The following is a 17,914-nucleotide window of genomic DNA, read 5'->3' as shown; positions in this document are numbered from 1 at the left end:
CATAATTATTTTCAATCTTCACATTATTACAGAAATAAAATTATTTCTTCTATACATTCTAAATACAAGCAGTTCTTTAAACAAAATAAAATTGTTCTTTAACAAAAATATTTAATTAAACCTGAAAATTCTAAAACGAAGTGGAGACTAGTGGGAACATTGATTTGTTTATTTAAAGTAAACTTGGAAAATATGCTAAAGAAAAGGAAATTGATGTAAATTAGCTAAAATGTTCTGGAAAATTTTCAAAGACATTTTTCCATTTTGTTGTTGGTACAAAACAGCTTTGTAGCGTTTAATGTATAGTAAGACTATTATTAATTATAACTGCTGTAAAATGTTCTTAGTGCTTTTTCAATGAATATTTTTTAGAAATTTAAAGACAAAATATAATTATAACCATGTAAATCTGTTATGACTAAGTAAGAATACCTAACTACTAATGGCTCACCTTTCAGACAATTCAGATTGATATTGCTTGATAATCTCACAGATAGCCCTTATTTGTCAGATTTCTCATCATCTGACTATCAAAACAGCTGTACAGGGTCAGATCACAAATTGCAAAATAAGCATATAGTGTGTGTTGCCGCAAATGCCATAGTTGCAAGCAGTGCTGTAGCAGCTGCTCGCAACTACGACATGATGAGCGTAATGACTGATGAGGTCTTCAACTGAAGAAATGGGGAGGAGCCTCGTTGTGGCTGGTATCATGGCACTATGGTGCCACTGGACATGCTGTATCAAGAGGCTAGATCAGGTATGCCCTACCGTCCAATCACTATGGTGGACTCGAAGAATGCCAGCCCAGACATAGACTGAGAAATGCTCTGCGCATGGTGCATACGATGAAGGTTCTCCAAAGCCCACATACAGGCGTTTAATGCTGATTGAAGGCTCCCTCATGCATGAAGTATGCTTCATCCGTGAATAATATGGATTGAGATAAAAATCCACTCGTTTGGCTATCGCTCGAGTACTTGTACTTGGCCAGACCTTCTCATAGCCAGGTATCCTTGTATTTCTCTATCGATTCATTGTAGTTTTCGTTAACCAACCAGTTTCATGTAGCCTTCTGTTCACACTTGTGAAGGTTCTATGATGTGCAGTACGCCTGTTTGGGTAACATTCATGGTACAACTGCGGAGTGGCACGCCTATTACAATCTGCAGCTCCATAATGGAATTCAACTACTTCATTGTTTGAATACACATTTATCCTATTACCTCGGGAAATGGTTTGCAAATGAAGACTTCAGCAGGATCGCTGTTCACGCAACCTTCTACCGCAAGACTGCCAGGAGGAATCTTCCAAAATAAGGAATTCCATGCAGAACCACTGTCAGGTCTGCCTGACAACTTCTACTCATAATTTCGAACACCTCTTGTAGTACAACACTTCAATAAAATGTGTTAATCTTCCAATATACAACAGGTGTTCGAAATTATGGCCAAAAGTCTTCTCGCAGGCCTGAGAGCATTGCTCCTCTAGTTCTATCTTCAATCCAGAAGGTTGCATGAATAGCGATCTATTTTCCAAGTTAGTAGGATGAACGTGTATTCAAACGATGAACTGGTCGGCATACTAATCCTGTATGGAGCTGCGGAATGTAACGGGTACGCCGGCTCACCAGGAGGGTTAGCCGAACAGGCATGTTGCACATCATACGACCTTCGCAAGTGTCAAGACTGGTTGTTTAACGAGAGCTACAATGAATCGACAGCGAAAGACGAGCACACCTGGCAATGAGGCAGTCTGGCAATCCAAGTACAAGTACTCGAGTTATAGTCCAACAAGTTGGTTTTCATCTCAATCCATTGTCTGGAGGACACTCGTAGTGCTCTTCATCATGTCCAGTTTAGCCTGAGGATTATCCACTATGGAGGACGTTTGCTATTGTTAACGGATAAAGCATACTTCAATCATGAAGGAGCCTTCAATCAGCATAACGCCCATGTGTGGGCTTTGGCGAACTTTCATCGTACTCAACCATGTGCATCTGAGGAGCGTTTCTCAGTCAATGTTTGGGCTGGCATTCTTGGAGTGTACCTAAATAGACTGTTACCTATTCCCAGTCCTTTGAACAATATGGTATACCTGATCTTGCATCAAGTCCTTTATGAACTTCTTGACGCAGCACATGTTCCTCCGTCGTTGCACCGCTCCATGTGGTACACCAGCATGACGGGGCTCCTTACTAATTGACGTCTGGGGACACCTTGACATAACCTTTGGACAGCAGACCACTGGACTATCATGAATGGACTGATTCTGAGGCCACATGAAGAGTCTGATATACAAAACAACAGTTCCTTCGAATATATGTAGTTTCCTGGAGGATGCATGGCATGCCAGGAATTCTATGCAGCACCCTTGTCAGGCAACTTAGGGTCGTAATTTCAAACTCCTATTGTAGTACAATTATAATATATTAGTGTATGTACTCTTAATTTAATGTAATCAATTTTAACATTCAAATTAATTCACAGCATTCCTTCTGGGGAAATATGCATGCTTATAAATATAAAAAATTAACACAGCCTATAATTTTTTTTAATGTATATCCATAGGCATTTCTGACAACACAGTCCAATGACAAAGATGAAAATGGTGAACCAGCTTCTTCATTGAGAGGAGGGAGAACAATTAAGTCTCAGAAAACTTATGGCAGCAGGTAAACTCAATTTTATCTCTGTAAGTTTCTCTTAATAAATATATTGTTACACATAGATTACATTTGTATCCTTTTTATTTTCAGCATAACAAAGTCAAGAGATGAAGCAGACCGAAATGAATAACTTACTAAAAATCATTATTTAAATTTCCTTTACATATTGTATGTATAAAGCATTAGAGCTTCAACACCATGTCTTTTATTCTCTTCTGAGACAAAACACTAGTTGATATTAATGATGTTCAAACCAAACACTACCTCTGATTCAATTTCACATTATCTCGATGATTTTTCACATAAATTCATTGGAAAGAAAGGGTTATGTAAGAAATAATACAATTTTTAAATTTTGCTTGAATGCTGAAAGTGTTATGAGTTATATAAGGAAGAATAACAAACATTCTAGCAAATTTTATTGCAAAATCAATAATATTTCATAAAAATTAACTAATTCACATTATCACTATGGCAAGATAATTATCAAGATCCTGATAATTATTATATATACAAATCAGGAATGATCAACATCCGTACAGGCATTAAGCAGTTTAAACAATCTTCATGTACAAATAAAAAGCTGCATATACATTTCTACATTATCAGATAAAAAAAAAAGAAACCTGATAATTGTTTACATGGAAGTGTGTGTGCATGTGCATACACACACAGCTCTTACGCACAATTAATTTCAACAAAGAAAACATGGAATTTAAACTATAATACAAAATTGATATTTGTGTATTAATGTTTTGTAATGCAGCAGATATAAAATAATTACAAATATGCAGTATTTAACAAGTAAAAAGTGAATAGATGTCACATATTATCTTAAAAATCATGTATGGCACCACAATAAAAAATGCATTTAAAATTAAGTGACAACTTATATAACATTTTCTAATAAACTAATTAATAAAACTGCAAATGAAAAATTGTGCAAATTCTAGTAAATCTTAGGCTATTTGTTCTAATAAAAATTAGGATTTTTGTTTTAAAAATTCAAATAAACAAAACATGTATTATATGATCTTACCGCACAAGAACAGTAAAATTTATAAAATAGCTGGATTTCTTTTATTTAATGGTCTGTAAAATCATTCAGTAAAATAAATTAAAAAAATTATATATGATACTGCAGGAGCATGTCTTTAACAAGAACCAGCTTGTAGTTATAATGTGAAAAATAAAAAAGGAGAAGGGAAAAAAACTATCACATCAAAAAGCAAGTGAAAAATTTAAACTGCAATTCATATAAAATGAAGATTACAGAGTGATGCCATTTAAGCCCGACGATTTAATTCGATAGCAGCATTTGACGTCTAGGAAACATTGAGCTCTGATAGAATCACAGTGTTGACATTTTATATACAGAGGAAAGAAAGCTACAGCATTCCTGAGAAGTAGCATGACAATAATAAGGGCACTTACACTAGAAAATAAGTAAATAAATTCGTGCTTAAAGAATACTAGATTCTTATCGAAGCACCAACAATTTTAGGGTTTAATTTATTCTCTCAAAATTAACTCTGGACGTTAAAACAAATGCGTGTCATTTTTACAAAAAATGCACTAAATTATTGCTATAAATTTTAATTAGTCTGAAGTTATTTCTCAGTAATATAATTTTGGAGCTCATTCAGGAATATAGAAAAGTGGCAAAACCGATTTTTAATTTTGATGATACATTGTATGTGTTAATTAAAAATTTAATTTCATTCAACTGACAAAAATAGCCTATAAAATTGATTATATCGTTATTTATAACATGTTAATACATTTATGTGAATTAACGTTCCTAATTCTTACATTTATGTATCCATTGTGCTATAAAAATTTAATGCAGGACTAGGATTACACATTCACATTTTTATGTAAACAAGATCTTATAAGAACTTCCCCACGACTAGTTTTTTTAACACATTAACAAAGTTAGAAAACGTCAACACTTGTACACACAGTCATAAGCATCCATTAAATTACCTGGAAAAAAAAAAACTGGAGATCTTTTATGAATATTTGATCTTCACATGAGATGAAAAGCAAAATGACCGGGATGGAAAATGAGTTTTTTCCCCCATTAAGAGATGCTCTTTGCTATTACTGCACAATAACTGCAAACCACAAAGTTAACCATATATAATGCAAAAGTACATCACAATTTTTTATGGTGATAGTATATAGAAAAAAGAAAATTATTTACTTGGCATTGTCATTCCAGATGGATGGTACAGTTGTTTGTAAGACTAGGTTTCATTTCAATCACACACAAGTTAAAGGGAGAAAAACCACTCAGTTGATTCTTACTTCCTGAAGGGGTACGTTGCAAAGGTTTACATATCAATTTCTGAGTTCATATTTACACTTGTTTATGTTCCATTCTAAAGAAGCAAGCTCAATTCATGAAAGACTACACATTTTGCGGAAATCTGTCTCAAATTCTGCATCGATGTCACTTGTATCCGGTATTTTACCTTTAACATCCGGCATGTACTGCAAATAATCCATTCCTTCTCTCTCGTAGAACAGCATATATGCAGAGTCCATGTCAATTTGATCTAGTTGTACTTCCTGCATTAAAAAGATCACAAGAATTTCAAGTTTATGCTTGTAGCTATACACAAAAATGCTTTATCAACATTATACTTTACTAATACATTGATTTTTTAAAATTCCAATTTAAGGCTCTGCCCAAAAAAGGCGACGGGGAGTGAGTTTTCATGTGTATACTTCTGTCATGTTTATGTATGTATGTGACAGACCCAAAGCAAATATGCTAATAAAAGTGGCAAGTTTGAAAAAGATTGTAAAAAACTTGTGAAATGAAAGATGGATGCAGAAAGTCTTTTTATTAAATTACTAAAAATTGCAAGTTATTTAGTTACAGTATTTGTCTTGTACACAGAGTGGGATAAAAAAACATTAATTTTGTGCCATATCAATTTCACAATGGATGTGATGGCTAAATTGATCCCTAACATTATGGGAGCTGCAATGTCTTACGACCTTTCATCACAACCAAAGCTTAAATGGATATTACTACTATATTAAATTGTCAACTGGAGGTGGGGGAACTCCTTTCATAACCACATTTGTCAAGCTGAGGGAGAGATTATGATTGAAAAAGAATTTGTGATAATGAAGCATGATTTCAATCCTAAGGTTTTACTGGCTGTTTTTTTTTTTATCAGCTGTAGTTTTAAAAGTGCCAATAAGCTTGTTAAACTAGTCAAGGAATTATGGTATAAACATTACTTAAGATGCAAGCCAAATTACTGGAATAATATTGCCATTAGGAGGATTAGTTAATTAAGAGGGACCATGTCAGAGTAAAACTTTACTTTCAAAGACTGCCTCAGTTACATTACTTTTTCCTAATATTTCACCAATATATTATTAACTTTACCATTTAATAAAATACCATATGTGAAACAGGTACTCCATTAACTGTTAGACTTTATTATTTTTAAAATTAACATTCTACTAATATGGCACCATATTTTCTCATGCATCCCCCCTTCTTTTTTACTAATGTCACCATACAAAAACCAAGAGGGGAAAATTATGCAAATAATTTTAATTTCAGAAGGACAAGGTAAGAGCATAACAAATGAAAAGTGGTAATAGATAAACTATAGGTACCTGTCACAATATTATTTCTTTAAAAGAAATCTACATGTCAATAAGAATACATAGTAATATTAACATTACAATATCTAACATATCTTTGTTTCCAATTCCCTATAACCTGAATAACACTTATCCTTACAGTTGTTCTCTCTGCTACTCTCTTTAGGCCTTTAATCATCCATATATATCCGGTTGTAATGAAAGTTTTCTGCTAAAAAACTTTCTTAATAAAGTTAGGGGGGGAAACACAAAAGCAGTACCTTTAGTGCGGTTAGTGATCACCACCCAAATCTATGATTTTCTGCCAATGTTTTGGTAATTTTGATCCCATTCGAGCACGTACAGAGTCCAACCGGTGAATGTAGACACTTTCGTTAAAACCCGATAATTACAGAAGGTGAATGTGGAATTGATTTAGCGAAATCGTATGCTGTATGTCAGTTCATGTTTGCTTTGGTATAATGGGTCTGTTCTTGTATTTGACTGGCATAAAATTCAAGCAGTTTGGCATGACTTCACAGGCTCTTTGTGAGGGTTTGTTTGTGTTAGTAAGACTATGTGAGCAAATACATTTAAAACTTGGGGAAGTTTATTTCCTGAACACGTTGAAAAAAGGAAAATAATCCAAATATTTTTTGAAATTTTTAGAAGTTGGCATTAAAAAGCTAGAAGCAAAAATATATGAGGAAATATAGTATTTTTATGATACTGGAACAGGATCAAGATATGAATTATAATGGTAATAATTAATATATTTTATTTATTTTCTTATGCTCTACATAAATATTGCAACTACAAATGACCTATTAGTTGCATTTACTTAGAAATCATATACAGTACAAAGTCCGTAATCCGGACTCATCGGGACTTCGGCGACTCCGGATTAAGGGTTTTTCCGGATTATAGATCATCAATTTAAATTTGGTAAGATGGCATGCAGAAATTATACAATTAAAAATATGAAACCGTAATTTACGAAATAAAGAGCAATTATGATCTAAACGGTATCAAAATTTACAAAAAAAAAAAAAAAAAAAAAAAAAAAAAAAAAAAAAAAAAAATTCAATGCAAGTTGTTTAAGTTGTTTCGCTTTTGTGCTAAACGCACATGCATGAACATAAAACGCGCAAGCGTAACATTACACACATGCGTAAAGCATACCAAAAAAAGTTTGTGGTTTTGAGGTCCGGATAATGGACGTATGGATTACAGACTTTGTACTGCAGTAAAACTATCATTTTAAGATTACACCTTGCATATATCTTATTGTATATATTAATTCCATAAAGAAGGTAAAATTGTATTTTAAATAATTAGATGTAATCAGTATAAGTATCTTACCCAATAAAAGTCCCCTTCAATTTAGTATCAATTTCAACGAAAAAACAACTAATGCATTTCTTGAGGGAAAAAACATAAACTTTTTCATCAGAAGCAAAATTTAGGACAATGACTTTGAAATATAAAAATAAAGTATATACTGTTTAGCCATTGGAAACATGACACATGATGGCACTCTGATTAAACATTTTGAAGGAAGATCTACCAGCTTTGGATGAATAAGGCATTGGGTTGAATAGGATGTTGAAACATTAAGTACTTTCTTGGCACTAATGCTGTCTTAGAAAGTTGCAGATATGCTCCCAGCCTGGGATGTATAAATGGTTTAGTCTAACACTGACTGGAAAATAAATACAGCTGATTCTGTATATTCAACAAACAACAAATAGGTTAAAATTAAATACCAAATCTTTATAAATTACTCCAAGAAAAAAATAAGAATTAAATATGAAGCTTTTTGATATCGCCATAGGCAATTTCCTCATAAAATTGGATAACATTTCAAAATTTTGGAAAGATACCAAAGCATTAAGGGCACTATTAAACTTATGCGTTAAATTTTCTGCCTGTTCAGATAGGCGACAACATGGTTCTGTACAGTGGTTGGTATCTAACAAAATATCTGCAAATTATTCATCCAAGGTTGGTAGATCTTTCTTGAAAATACTTTATGTGACATATCAATACTTTCCTTATGAATTTTTACTTAGTGCATACATAGTTGGGATATAATTTGCCCTGAAGTGCATACTGACATAGTTGGGAAATGGTGAATGAAAATACTTAACTACCACAGTTCTAATTAGGATCAAGCATAAAAAATGCAGTTCATTGTTTATGAGTTATTGCACTCTATGGGACAAAATCACATGCTTATAAATGTTACGGCAGTTTCTTTGACACTGTTCTGTTATCGGGACCAGGACCAGATTTAGAAATATATATGTGTGTATATGTATACACACATACATTCATACTTACATACATAATTTCCTTATCCAGCTCTGATAACAGAACAGTACTGTCTCCCCCCTTGAACTTTTTGTTCAATAAGCTCGAGATCTGGACTAAGGTGACATGTAGAAATTCTAAAATTAAAAATATGTAATAAAAATTTATGACATTCAGAGAGTCAAAATTTATCAACTTTTAAAAAAAGCTGAAAGTGTTTGCTTTATTAAACATTTTTTTTTTTCAATGTATGTAGTTTTAAGTTGTTTCGTTTTTTTTTCCACTACATTTATAGATCTTTACATTTATAGATCTATTTTTTCCTTCTTATCTTTTTTACTCATTTTGCCATCCCTTAGTTGTCTGATTATTGAGGATATTTTTGTCACAATGGAACATTTTTGTTATATTATCTTCCTTTATTATGACTTCTGCACATGCCTGGACAAATTCATTAACTGGATGTGAACGGTATGCGATATCTGAAAAACTTCAAACTCACAGCTATCATCATAAAGCTTAGCCAGTGTCTGCTGTATCCTACTGCCAATGTATCGCGACACTGGTGACTAGCATTTTGCTCCACTAAATTTTGTGATGCTTCTGTCACATATAATGAAGTTAAGCCTAATTTATATTTATTTTATTATACAGGGTGTTTATAAAATCCCGGACCCATTTTGATATTTAATAACTCATAAAATAATAAAGATAGATTAAAATTAATGACATAAATGGTTAGATAGCCTCAAAAAGTTTCATGAGCCTTGTCAATGAACTTCCACGTGTGCCCCCTTCGTCGCACGGAGAATATCAAGTCGATATTCAATTTCACGCCAGGTACCGGCAAGCATGTCGGCATCCACAGAGGCTATTGCATTTGTAACTCTGGCTTTTAGGTCATAATGTTCGACACTCTCCTCCTGTAAACGTTGTCCTTTACAAATCCCCAAAGGAAAAAGTCCAGCGGCGTTATATGAGGTGATCTGGGTGGCCAAGTAATTGGACCTCCTCGCCCAATCCATCTTCCTGTACAATGGTCATTCAAAGAACTACGAACGATGGTACCCCAATGAGGTGGTGCACTATCTTGTTGCAAAAAGACATGTGGCTGAAGCTCTTCTAGTTGTGGAAATACGAAGTTTTCCAACATGTCTAAGTATACGACTGATGAGACCGTCTTTTCTGTAAAAAAGAAAGGCCCAATGACTCGGTCGTGCATTAGTCCACACCACACATTAACCTTTGGGGAATCCCTTTGTGCCTCACGGTATTCATGGGGGTATTTAGATCCCCATATGTGCACATTATGGTGATTAACAATGCCAGAAAGATGCCAAAAACAAAAGAGCAATTAATAAGCAGACGATATTTAGAAAAGTACAGATATTTAGACTGGAAAATTAAATTATCTGAAATTAACCACACGCGCAAACGATATTTACAAAAGTAAAGATATTCAAACCTGAAAAGGGAAATATAAAAGTTATTCCATCAATAAAAAGTTTGTTTATATCTTCATTATTTTATGAGTTATTAAACATCAAAATAAGTCCGGGACTTTATAAACACCCTGTACTTGCACCTATTTTCCACACATGCTAAAGACTTATATGAGTCCCGAATAAATACCACATATATTTAAAGCTTACTGGAAAAAAAATCAGTTATTCCAAATGCAAACAGTACTTAAATATAATTTTTGGGCTTATGAATATCATTTACAAAATCTATTTTTTTTGCATTAATAACCGATCATAACTCTACAACTGATTATTTCACAAGATTTACATACCTTACAACTGCTGTCATTATAACAATACCATTTCTTGTTTGGATTACATGCATAGCACACATAGTGTCCTCCACCTAAGATGCCAGAATGACACTGAAATAAAAGGAGAAAGGTTATATCTTTTCTGAATATGTTTAGGCTGATAATAAATAGAACAGGAAAACTGCAGAATAGAGATTCGCAGATGTAATTATGCAGAGGGTTCAATAACGACCCAGACACACCACAGGCTTTACAACGTAAGAGACGATTATAACACATTAAACTTTTATCTGCTAATGTTCCCATTGCTAGGAACAGTTATTAAAGAGAGAAATAAAACTTGGTCCCATTTTTAACAGAAGTGATGCAACTCTTTATTTACAAAACTGATACATTTTGTCCCCCCTCCCCAAAATTTTTTTTCACATTTTACATATTTTGTATTCATTTATTTGGGCGGGGATGGGTTAAAATTTTATGTTATCATAGATAAAGGGTTTTGGTGCTTGAATTTTCAAAAAATTCCCCCATGTGGAAACCACTGAAATTAAAAATAATGACTAAGCAATAGATATTAGAAAGATAGCTGACAGAATAAAATTTGATGGTACTTCAGAGGTAAAAGATTAATGAATGTGGAGTACAATTAAAATTGTAATTAAAGTAACAGAATATTCTATCAAAATGATAGATATATATATCTGAAAACCAGAATTTCATAAACAAGTATTTGGAAATATGCAGCATAAATATAAATTAAATAGATTTAATGTAAAATATTTTATTAGAAACCTTTGTTGAAGACAAAGCAAAAGAAGAATTCATATCATTTCTGATTATTCCTCTCTCTCTCTCTCTCTTTTTTTTTTTTTTACTATTATCCAATGCATCAGAAAAGCATTTATGGCAGAATATTAATAAATGTGAAGCACAAATGAATTTATTAGAAAGGTATATTTGCACTGAATGTGGAAGCTCCCTCAATACAATTACTATGTAAATTATTTTTGAGAAGGGGAAAATAATTTATATAGTAATTTTATTGGGGGAGAGAAGAATAAAGAGGAAAAAAATACAAACCTAAAGTGTACGTCCAGGACACATGCTTAAAAGATTATATTAAGCATCTGCCCACCAGCTATAAAAATTCATATAATACAGATACGGAAATGGAGAATTTTGATTTGACATGAAGACATTTGTCTGATGATATTTTTTTCGGGAAGGGGGTATAAAAGAAACCATCACAAATTCTATCTTTTAGGAACTGGCCCACTTTTTAACCTTTCAACTGTCATGCCCGAGTTAATCTCGGGCACAGCACTGGTGTTCGAAAATGTCACGCCCGAGTATTACTCGGGGTAATTTTTTTTTGAGTGCATCGTATTGTTATACCCGAATATATATCGGGAGACGTTTATTTCGGCTTCATTTCTTTGTCAAACCCGACATTATCTCGGGAAAAGTTAATGTGCGCTCAATTCAATAGATGACAGCACTTTACTGAAGATTTCAAAAGTTAGAGGTTATAAGTTCTTTGGTTCAAAGTGCACGGGATCTTTTTGTTGTAAAATGGCGTCCAGTTCTTTGAAAGGTTATATAGATGATTTAGATTCTTCAACCGAAGATGAAAGATGTGTGTCTCATGAGCAGTATTCATGATATTTCCATGGTCAACCTAAAAAAAAAAAAAAAAGAAGAAATACTCAAGCCGAAGATTGTTTCTGACTACAGTCTAAATATGGGTGGTGTAGATCGCTGTGATTAGGAAATATCCTTTCACCCAACAAACCGAAAACGTCAGAAAAATATTATAAAAAGATATTTTTACATTTACTAGACAAGGTACTTTGGAACTTATATTTACTCTATAAAAATGTAGTTGGGAAACGTACTACATTTTTAGAATTTCGAATCCAAGTTGTAGAAGAGCTTTTACATAAATATGATGATGCAGCTTCTGGACAAAAGAATGTTGGCAGACCACCTACAATAGATAACCCTGCCCGTCTTACTGAACGACATTTTATTTTCTATATTCCTCCTACTCCTGTGAAACGTGAGCCTACAAGACAGTGCAAAGTGTGTTGTTCGAAAAAGGATAAAAATGGGAAAAAGATAAGGAAGGAAACACGGTTCTGGTGTAGTGATTGTGGAGTTGGTTTGTGCTTGGAAAAGTGTTTCCAGTTGTACCACACAAGACTGAATTACTGGTACTAATACGTATTCACTTTTATTTATTTTTTAGAAAATAATTAATTTTCTTTCATTTTTAGAAAATAATGCTCCACTAGAAGCGAACTTTACAACTGCCATGTTGAGTGGCAGCCGCCTCAAGCAAATACGCAGTGGCTACAAAACTTTAAAAATTTTACCCATGTACTTCAAAATATCAATTTTTAACTACTTAAGTATATTTTATTTTGTACTAAACATTTTATTTTTCCAATAAAAAAATTTGACAATTTGTGTACCAAATCATCAAAATAACTCGATAGTTAAAGGGTTAAGATAAATGAAAGAATTTTTAGTACATTGTAAAAGAATATTCCCATGAAAATATACCTGAAATATTTCAAGTATATTCTTCCCAGCAGATTAGAAGAATATTCCAAAGTGAAATATACTTACAACATTTTAGGAATATTCATCGAAAATCATGACGCATTGTCTGGTGATATGCCAGGAAGGTGCCGATTCCTTATAAATGTGGGATGATAAGAGATGAAAATGAAATATTCTGAAGATATTCTATGTTTTGAAATTAAAAAGTGTAAAAGTTGTAATTAGGTGAACTTCTTTATTGCCTTTATTAAAACCATAAACTATTGCTACATGATCATTTAAAAAATGTATTAAAATTAATTTTAGAGATAAAAGGTGATTCATTTTCTTGATTTGTCAGCCAGAAAAAATGGCAACCTTAAACAATGACAATGTTTAAATTAAAAAATGTCTCGAAAAAATTTAAGACACTGCATGGAATCATTCTTATACATTCTGTTCTAATCTACTTCTGTAATTCCTTAAAAGTCCTAATACAGTTCATATATTTGAAAACAACAATTTTATATTCAGCTGAATGACCAAGAAATCTGTATGAAAGGGGGGGGGAAATAATGTGATATACAGTGACATTATATTCTTGAAACCATGTTTCCAAGTCATTATGACAATTACATTTCGTATTCACACACACATTATTTAAATTAAAAAAGATTTATTCATTTATATCTCGTGAATTTTTTGTTTTTAGAGATTATTAAAGTATTCCTAGAACTTTCACATATATATTTATAGACTTAATTCTTGCTAAACTGCAAAATAACTATAAGGTATTAAAAATTAGGATTTTAAAAATCTTGATAACTATCTCGATGCAAAAAAAGGATCACAGTAGTCTCATTTTATATGTAAAGCTTGAAATTAGTCTCAAGAATGACATGGTTAGGTGTCAAGGCAGACTAAATACCAGTCACTGAGTTGTGAATAAAGTTTTGGGAAGAAAACTATAAAACTCCATTTAATTCACAAATTATAAAAAGTAAGGAAGTATTACAAAAAATACTTAGCAGAAATAAATTTGTAGGTAGTATTTTAACAGAAACATATTTTCAATGTAAACAAAAGCATGTGCAACTATTATTACTTTCAAATTTTTGCAGTGGAGTGGAACTAAACCATTATTATCTTGTAATCAGTACCTTACATAAACTTTTACAATATCTGTGACTTTGTGATTAAATGCCAATAATGTCTTTTGTGGCATAATTATGGATATTATAAATACTTTTTGATAGGCCATATAACATCTATGATTAAAATTCTTAGTATAAATAATACTAATTCAGAGTAAATTGTTATAAATTTCCCCTTTTTTTGTAGTTGTTTAGAAACTTAACACATTTTGATTTTATTAGTAGACTTCTATGACACAGGTTTACGTATAAATTTAACTTTGAAATCTGTAAATGGAAGAAAAAAAAAAGGGGGGGGGGAAACCCATCTGAAAGCTGTAAAATCTAAATTTTCACCAATAAAGATTTCTGCTCAGGAGTAATTCATACACTCAAGAGTGTGAAAATAATTCTCAATTTTAATGTAAGATCAGAAGAACGATACGATATTAGAAATTTTTAGTAGAAAGGAGGAACAACATATCTAAAGAAAATGGCCACAAAAAATAAAAAAAAAAAAAAAAAAAACTATACAATTGATGAAATATAAATTGCAATAAATTAATTGCCTGGTTATCTATCTGAATGACTAAAAAAATACTTACTGCCAATGCATATAACTTATACTTCAGAGAAAATGGATCTGTGCCTCCTGATAACTTGTGTTGATGAAAATCTTGAAGATCAGATCTCAATTCAGAAAAGAAGGATTTGCTTCGTTCTATGCCATTGCAATTTGACATGGATTCGCATGTGTATTCTTCATTCAATAAATTATCACTTCTTAATATGTTTTGACTAGGAACACTTTGGTCATTTTGATTTCGAGATTTTTCTACTGTATTAGCACAAGAGTTATCATTATGGTCCAAATGGTTAGAATCGACCCTTAAGCATTGTTCTTTTACTTTTTTACAATCGGATAACAATGAGTCACAGGATAGAGCAGCTTTTCTTCTATGTGCTTCTAGGATCGTATCTCTAGGTACTCGAGCGAGATAGTCCGTAGGATCAAAGTTTTCGAAGGGAAATTTTACAATTTTGTGGGATTTTACCCATCGTCCATGTAGCAGCTGGAATCTTTTTAAGTGCACAATCTGAAATAAAAATAAAAGCTGAATGAAAATCTTAATATCTATAAATATAAATATAATAAGTCTACTTATCTCTATGTAATATATATCAACTTGCAAAGAAATATGATGGGCTATTTGCCAGTCATATTTCTTTACAAGACAATTGTAAGAGTGACAATGAAGATGGATATTTGAATTGATTACAAAATAATAGGCATTGTTTAGTGACAGGTAAAATTAACAGATATAACAATGTATATTGGACACGTTTTACAGTTTCTTAAAATTGAATGAAAATTTGTTTTGTACAGGGGTAAAGAAATCTGCAGATCACTACATAAAACTTAATTATCAATTCATAAATCAGAGAATTTCTGCTCTAGTTACAGATAATGATTTTAACTTGCTTTACAGGGATATTAATATTTTGACAACTGCTAATTCTGAGCACTAAATCTTTAGAGCTGTTACCACTACATTTTTGCTTGTTTAAAAATAATAATTCTTTTAATAATAAATTTCGAATAAAAATGAAACATAAATCATACTTCTCTATGGCAGGCTGGGCAAGAAACTGGAAATTTGTCACATTTCAGCCTTGGAAAGAAAGACAATTTCCATCCCACAAAAGTAATTCATTCAGTGTCTCTAATAAGACATTAAGCCAATAAAATAGCAGGAGCTGATAAAAGAATGGAGACTGATGAATTTTTGTGAAACAAAAGAATAATGTAGAGAGATTATTGCCAAAACAGTGGATGTATGTGTATGAATAATGTAGAGAGATTATTGCCAAGACTGTATTTGTTGCAATGACTGGTGCTTCTTGGCTCTAGAATGAAACAGAACTATAAAAACTCTAATGGAGAACATGCAAGAATGAGAGACTGATGACTTGGATAAGTTCTATATGTTTATTTTATATAAATTGCTTGCAAAATCGTATTAAATAAACATATATTTACATTAAATTACTGCTATTATGCATGTATTAAATAAATGATGTTTTGCAATCATTGGATGAAATGCTAGTGTTGACGGTTACGTCCATTTTTCGCTAATGCTAAAATAAATAACAGAGAAATAGTTAAAATTCTTTTTAAATTAAAATAAATAACACAATAAAATACACTAAAGGCTCCTGCTTTGTATAAACATATAAAATATGTTGGTGACTCATGGCTTAGTCCAATTTAGAAATATAAAAGTACTCATATAAGATAATATAAAAGCATAAATTTGAAACAATGAAAAAATAACTTGCACAGTGTAAAGATAAATACTTTTTAAAATTTTACATCCATAAAAGTTAAGAACTGAGTTTAATGCATAGAAAAATTTGCATTTTAAAAATTTAAACTCAATGAATGAATGTAAGGACATTGTAAATATTATTACAGTTCCCTCCCCTTTTTCCCCAAGTACAAAAAACAAACCAAAAAAAAAAAAAAAAAAAAAAAAAAAAGGCCAAATGCATATAAACTAAGTAACAAAAGTTACAGAATTCATTAAAACTAGAACATATAATATCTCTATAATTATGTGCTTTCAATTACAAATAACAGTTTAATATCCAGTATTCATGATCCTAGATAGTAGAACAGGAATGAAGTGCTTGTTTGGCAAGGTATTTTGAGATAAATTCCTGTTCATTTAAAATTATGTAAAAAAGCATCCTCTTTAACCCTTAGAGTATGGATCTATTTGAAAAATTCTTCTGTTGACTTTTCACAAACAACATTCACTGAAGTACCGGAAGAAACTTGCTGTTATAACTAGAACACTTTTGCCAATCACTTTTGCCATGAACAAGAATATACATGTTTAATTTTGTCTGAGATCAAACTGAATGCGATAGCCAGGCTGATGAGGGTAGCAGATGAAGATAGATCTTTGATGAGACTCATCAAATTACTTTTAATGTTGAGCACTTAAGATATACATATGTGCTTTTCAAACTGAGGTTATAAGGTATTTTCTCCCTCCTTTCTGCATGCATGTCAGAAACGTACCCATCTGTGTTCAAATTACCATCGATCTGACCTAGAGATATGCATGTCGTGTACCCATTAGCTGCCGAAACTATCACACAAGGTGCAGGGCCCCTATGTCAATATCGAATGCAAGCAGGCGACGTGCGGTCTCCCCGGACACTCCAGATATGTAGACAGCCATCAGAATACTGCACATAGAACCGGACTTGTTTGAAAAGGCAACATTGTGCCACCCCTGTCCCCAGCTTTGTCATTTGGCACACCAGACTCACCATCTCTTTCTATGCTGCATTGTCAAGGGAAGCCGAAGTAATGGTCACTCTGCTGGAAATGTCAACGCACCTTATGAGCTGATACCGGGCATACTGCAAACATGGGCATTTCCTCACTATGGTCTGTGATGTGGTCATAAGGTTTTGCAAGCTAACCTCACAATATATCTGTCCTTTCCAGTGTTAGTCATGAGAGGGCATTAAGATCCTGCATACTGTTCAATATGACCCTCAGAAATGCATTGATTCCATATTTGCATGACAGTGGATGGATGTCGACCAATGCTACCGGCGATATCACAGAACGATAATCTGCACATTCAATAGGCAACGATCCTGCCACTCTATTGAATTTCAAAACTTGCTGGTAAGCATTTCCTGTTCTTATCCGAGCCATAACACAATATTCTGAGCAAACTCCAACCTTACAAAGTACTTTCCGAATCAGAAATTCACTACCCAAGTTTTCTTTTATGCAGTGCTTCAGACGTTGTTTCTCCCTCCTGCATCTTCTAAATGCACTGA

General features: G+C 32.5%; 2 protein-coding genes across 6 annotated transcripts in view; one reads left to right on the top strand and one right to left on the bottom strand.

The window, feature by feature from the left end:
* The window catches only part of LOC118192179 (uncharacterized), a 115,396-nt gene extending 112,534 nt beyond the window's left edge, over positions 1-2,862 (top strand). For all 4 annotated transcript variants that reach the window (XM_085812321.1, XM_085812319.1, XM_085812332.1 and 1 more), the window contains 2 exons: positions 2,571-2,674; positions 2,759-2,862. In XM_085812321.1, coding sequence (XP_085668447.1) covers positions 2,571-2,674; positions 2,759-2,798 — 144 coding nt within the window. In that variant the 3' untranslated portion in view covers positions 2,799-2,862. The remainder of the gene's footprint in view (positions 1-2,570; positions 2,675-2,758) is intronic.
* Positions 2,863-3,070: 208 nt separating this feature from the next.
* Positions 3,071-17,914, bottom strand: part of Usp32 (Ubiquitin specific protease 32) — a 112,977-nt gene continuing 98,133 nt past the window's right edge. For both annotated transcript variants that reach the window (XM_035363080.2, XM_085812313.1), the window contains exons 32-34: positions 14,653-15,144; positions 10,389-10,481; positions 3,071-5,242 (exon numbers count right to left, since the gene is read on the bottom strand). In XM_035363080.2, the coding sequence (XP_035218971.1) occupies positions 5,072-5,242; positions 10,389-10,481; positions 14,653-15,144 (756 nt within the window). In that variant the 3' untranslated portion in view covers positions 3,071-5,071. The remainder of the gene's footprint in view (positions 5,243-10,388; positions 10,482-14,652; positions 15,145-17,914) is intronic.

This window comes from Stegodyphus dumicola, chromosome 1 (genome assembly GCF_044657685.1).
Source record: "Stegodyphus dumicola isolate Sdum_Otavi_A_Nest chromosome 1, ASM4465768v1".
Lineage (NCBI taxonomy): Eukaryota > Metazoa > Arthropoda > Arachnida > Araneae > Eresidae > Stegodyphus > Stegodyphus dumicola.
Note: the sequence above shows the minus strand (reverse complement) of the source record. Positions and strands in the feature narration are given on the sequence as shown.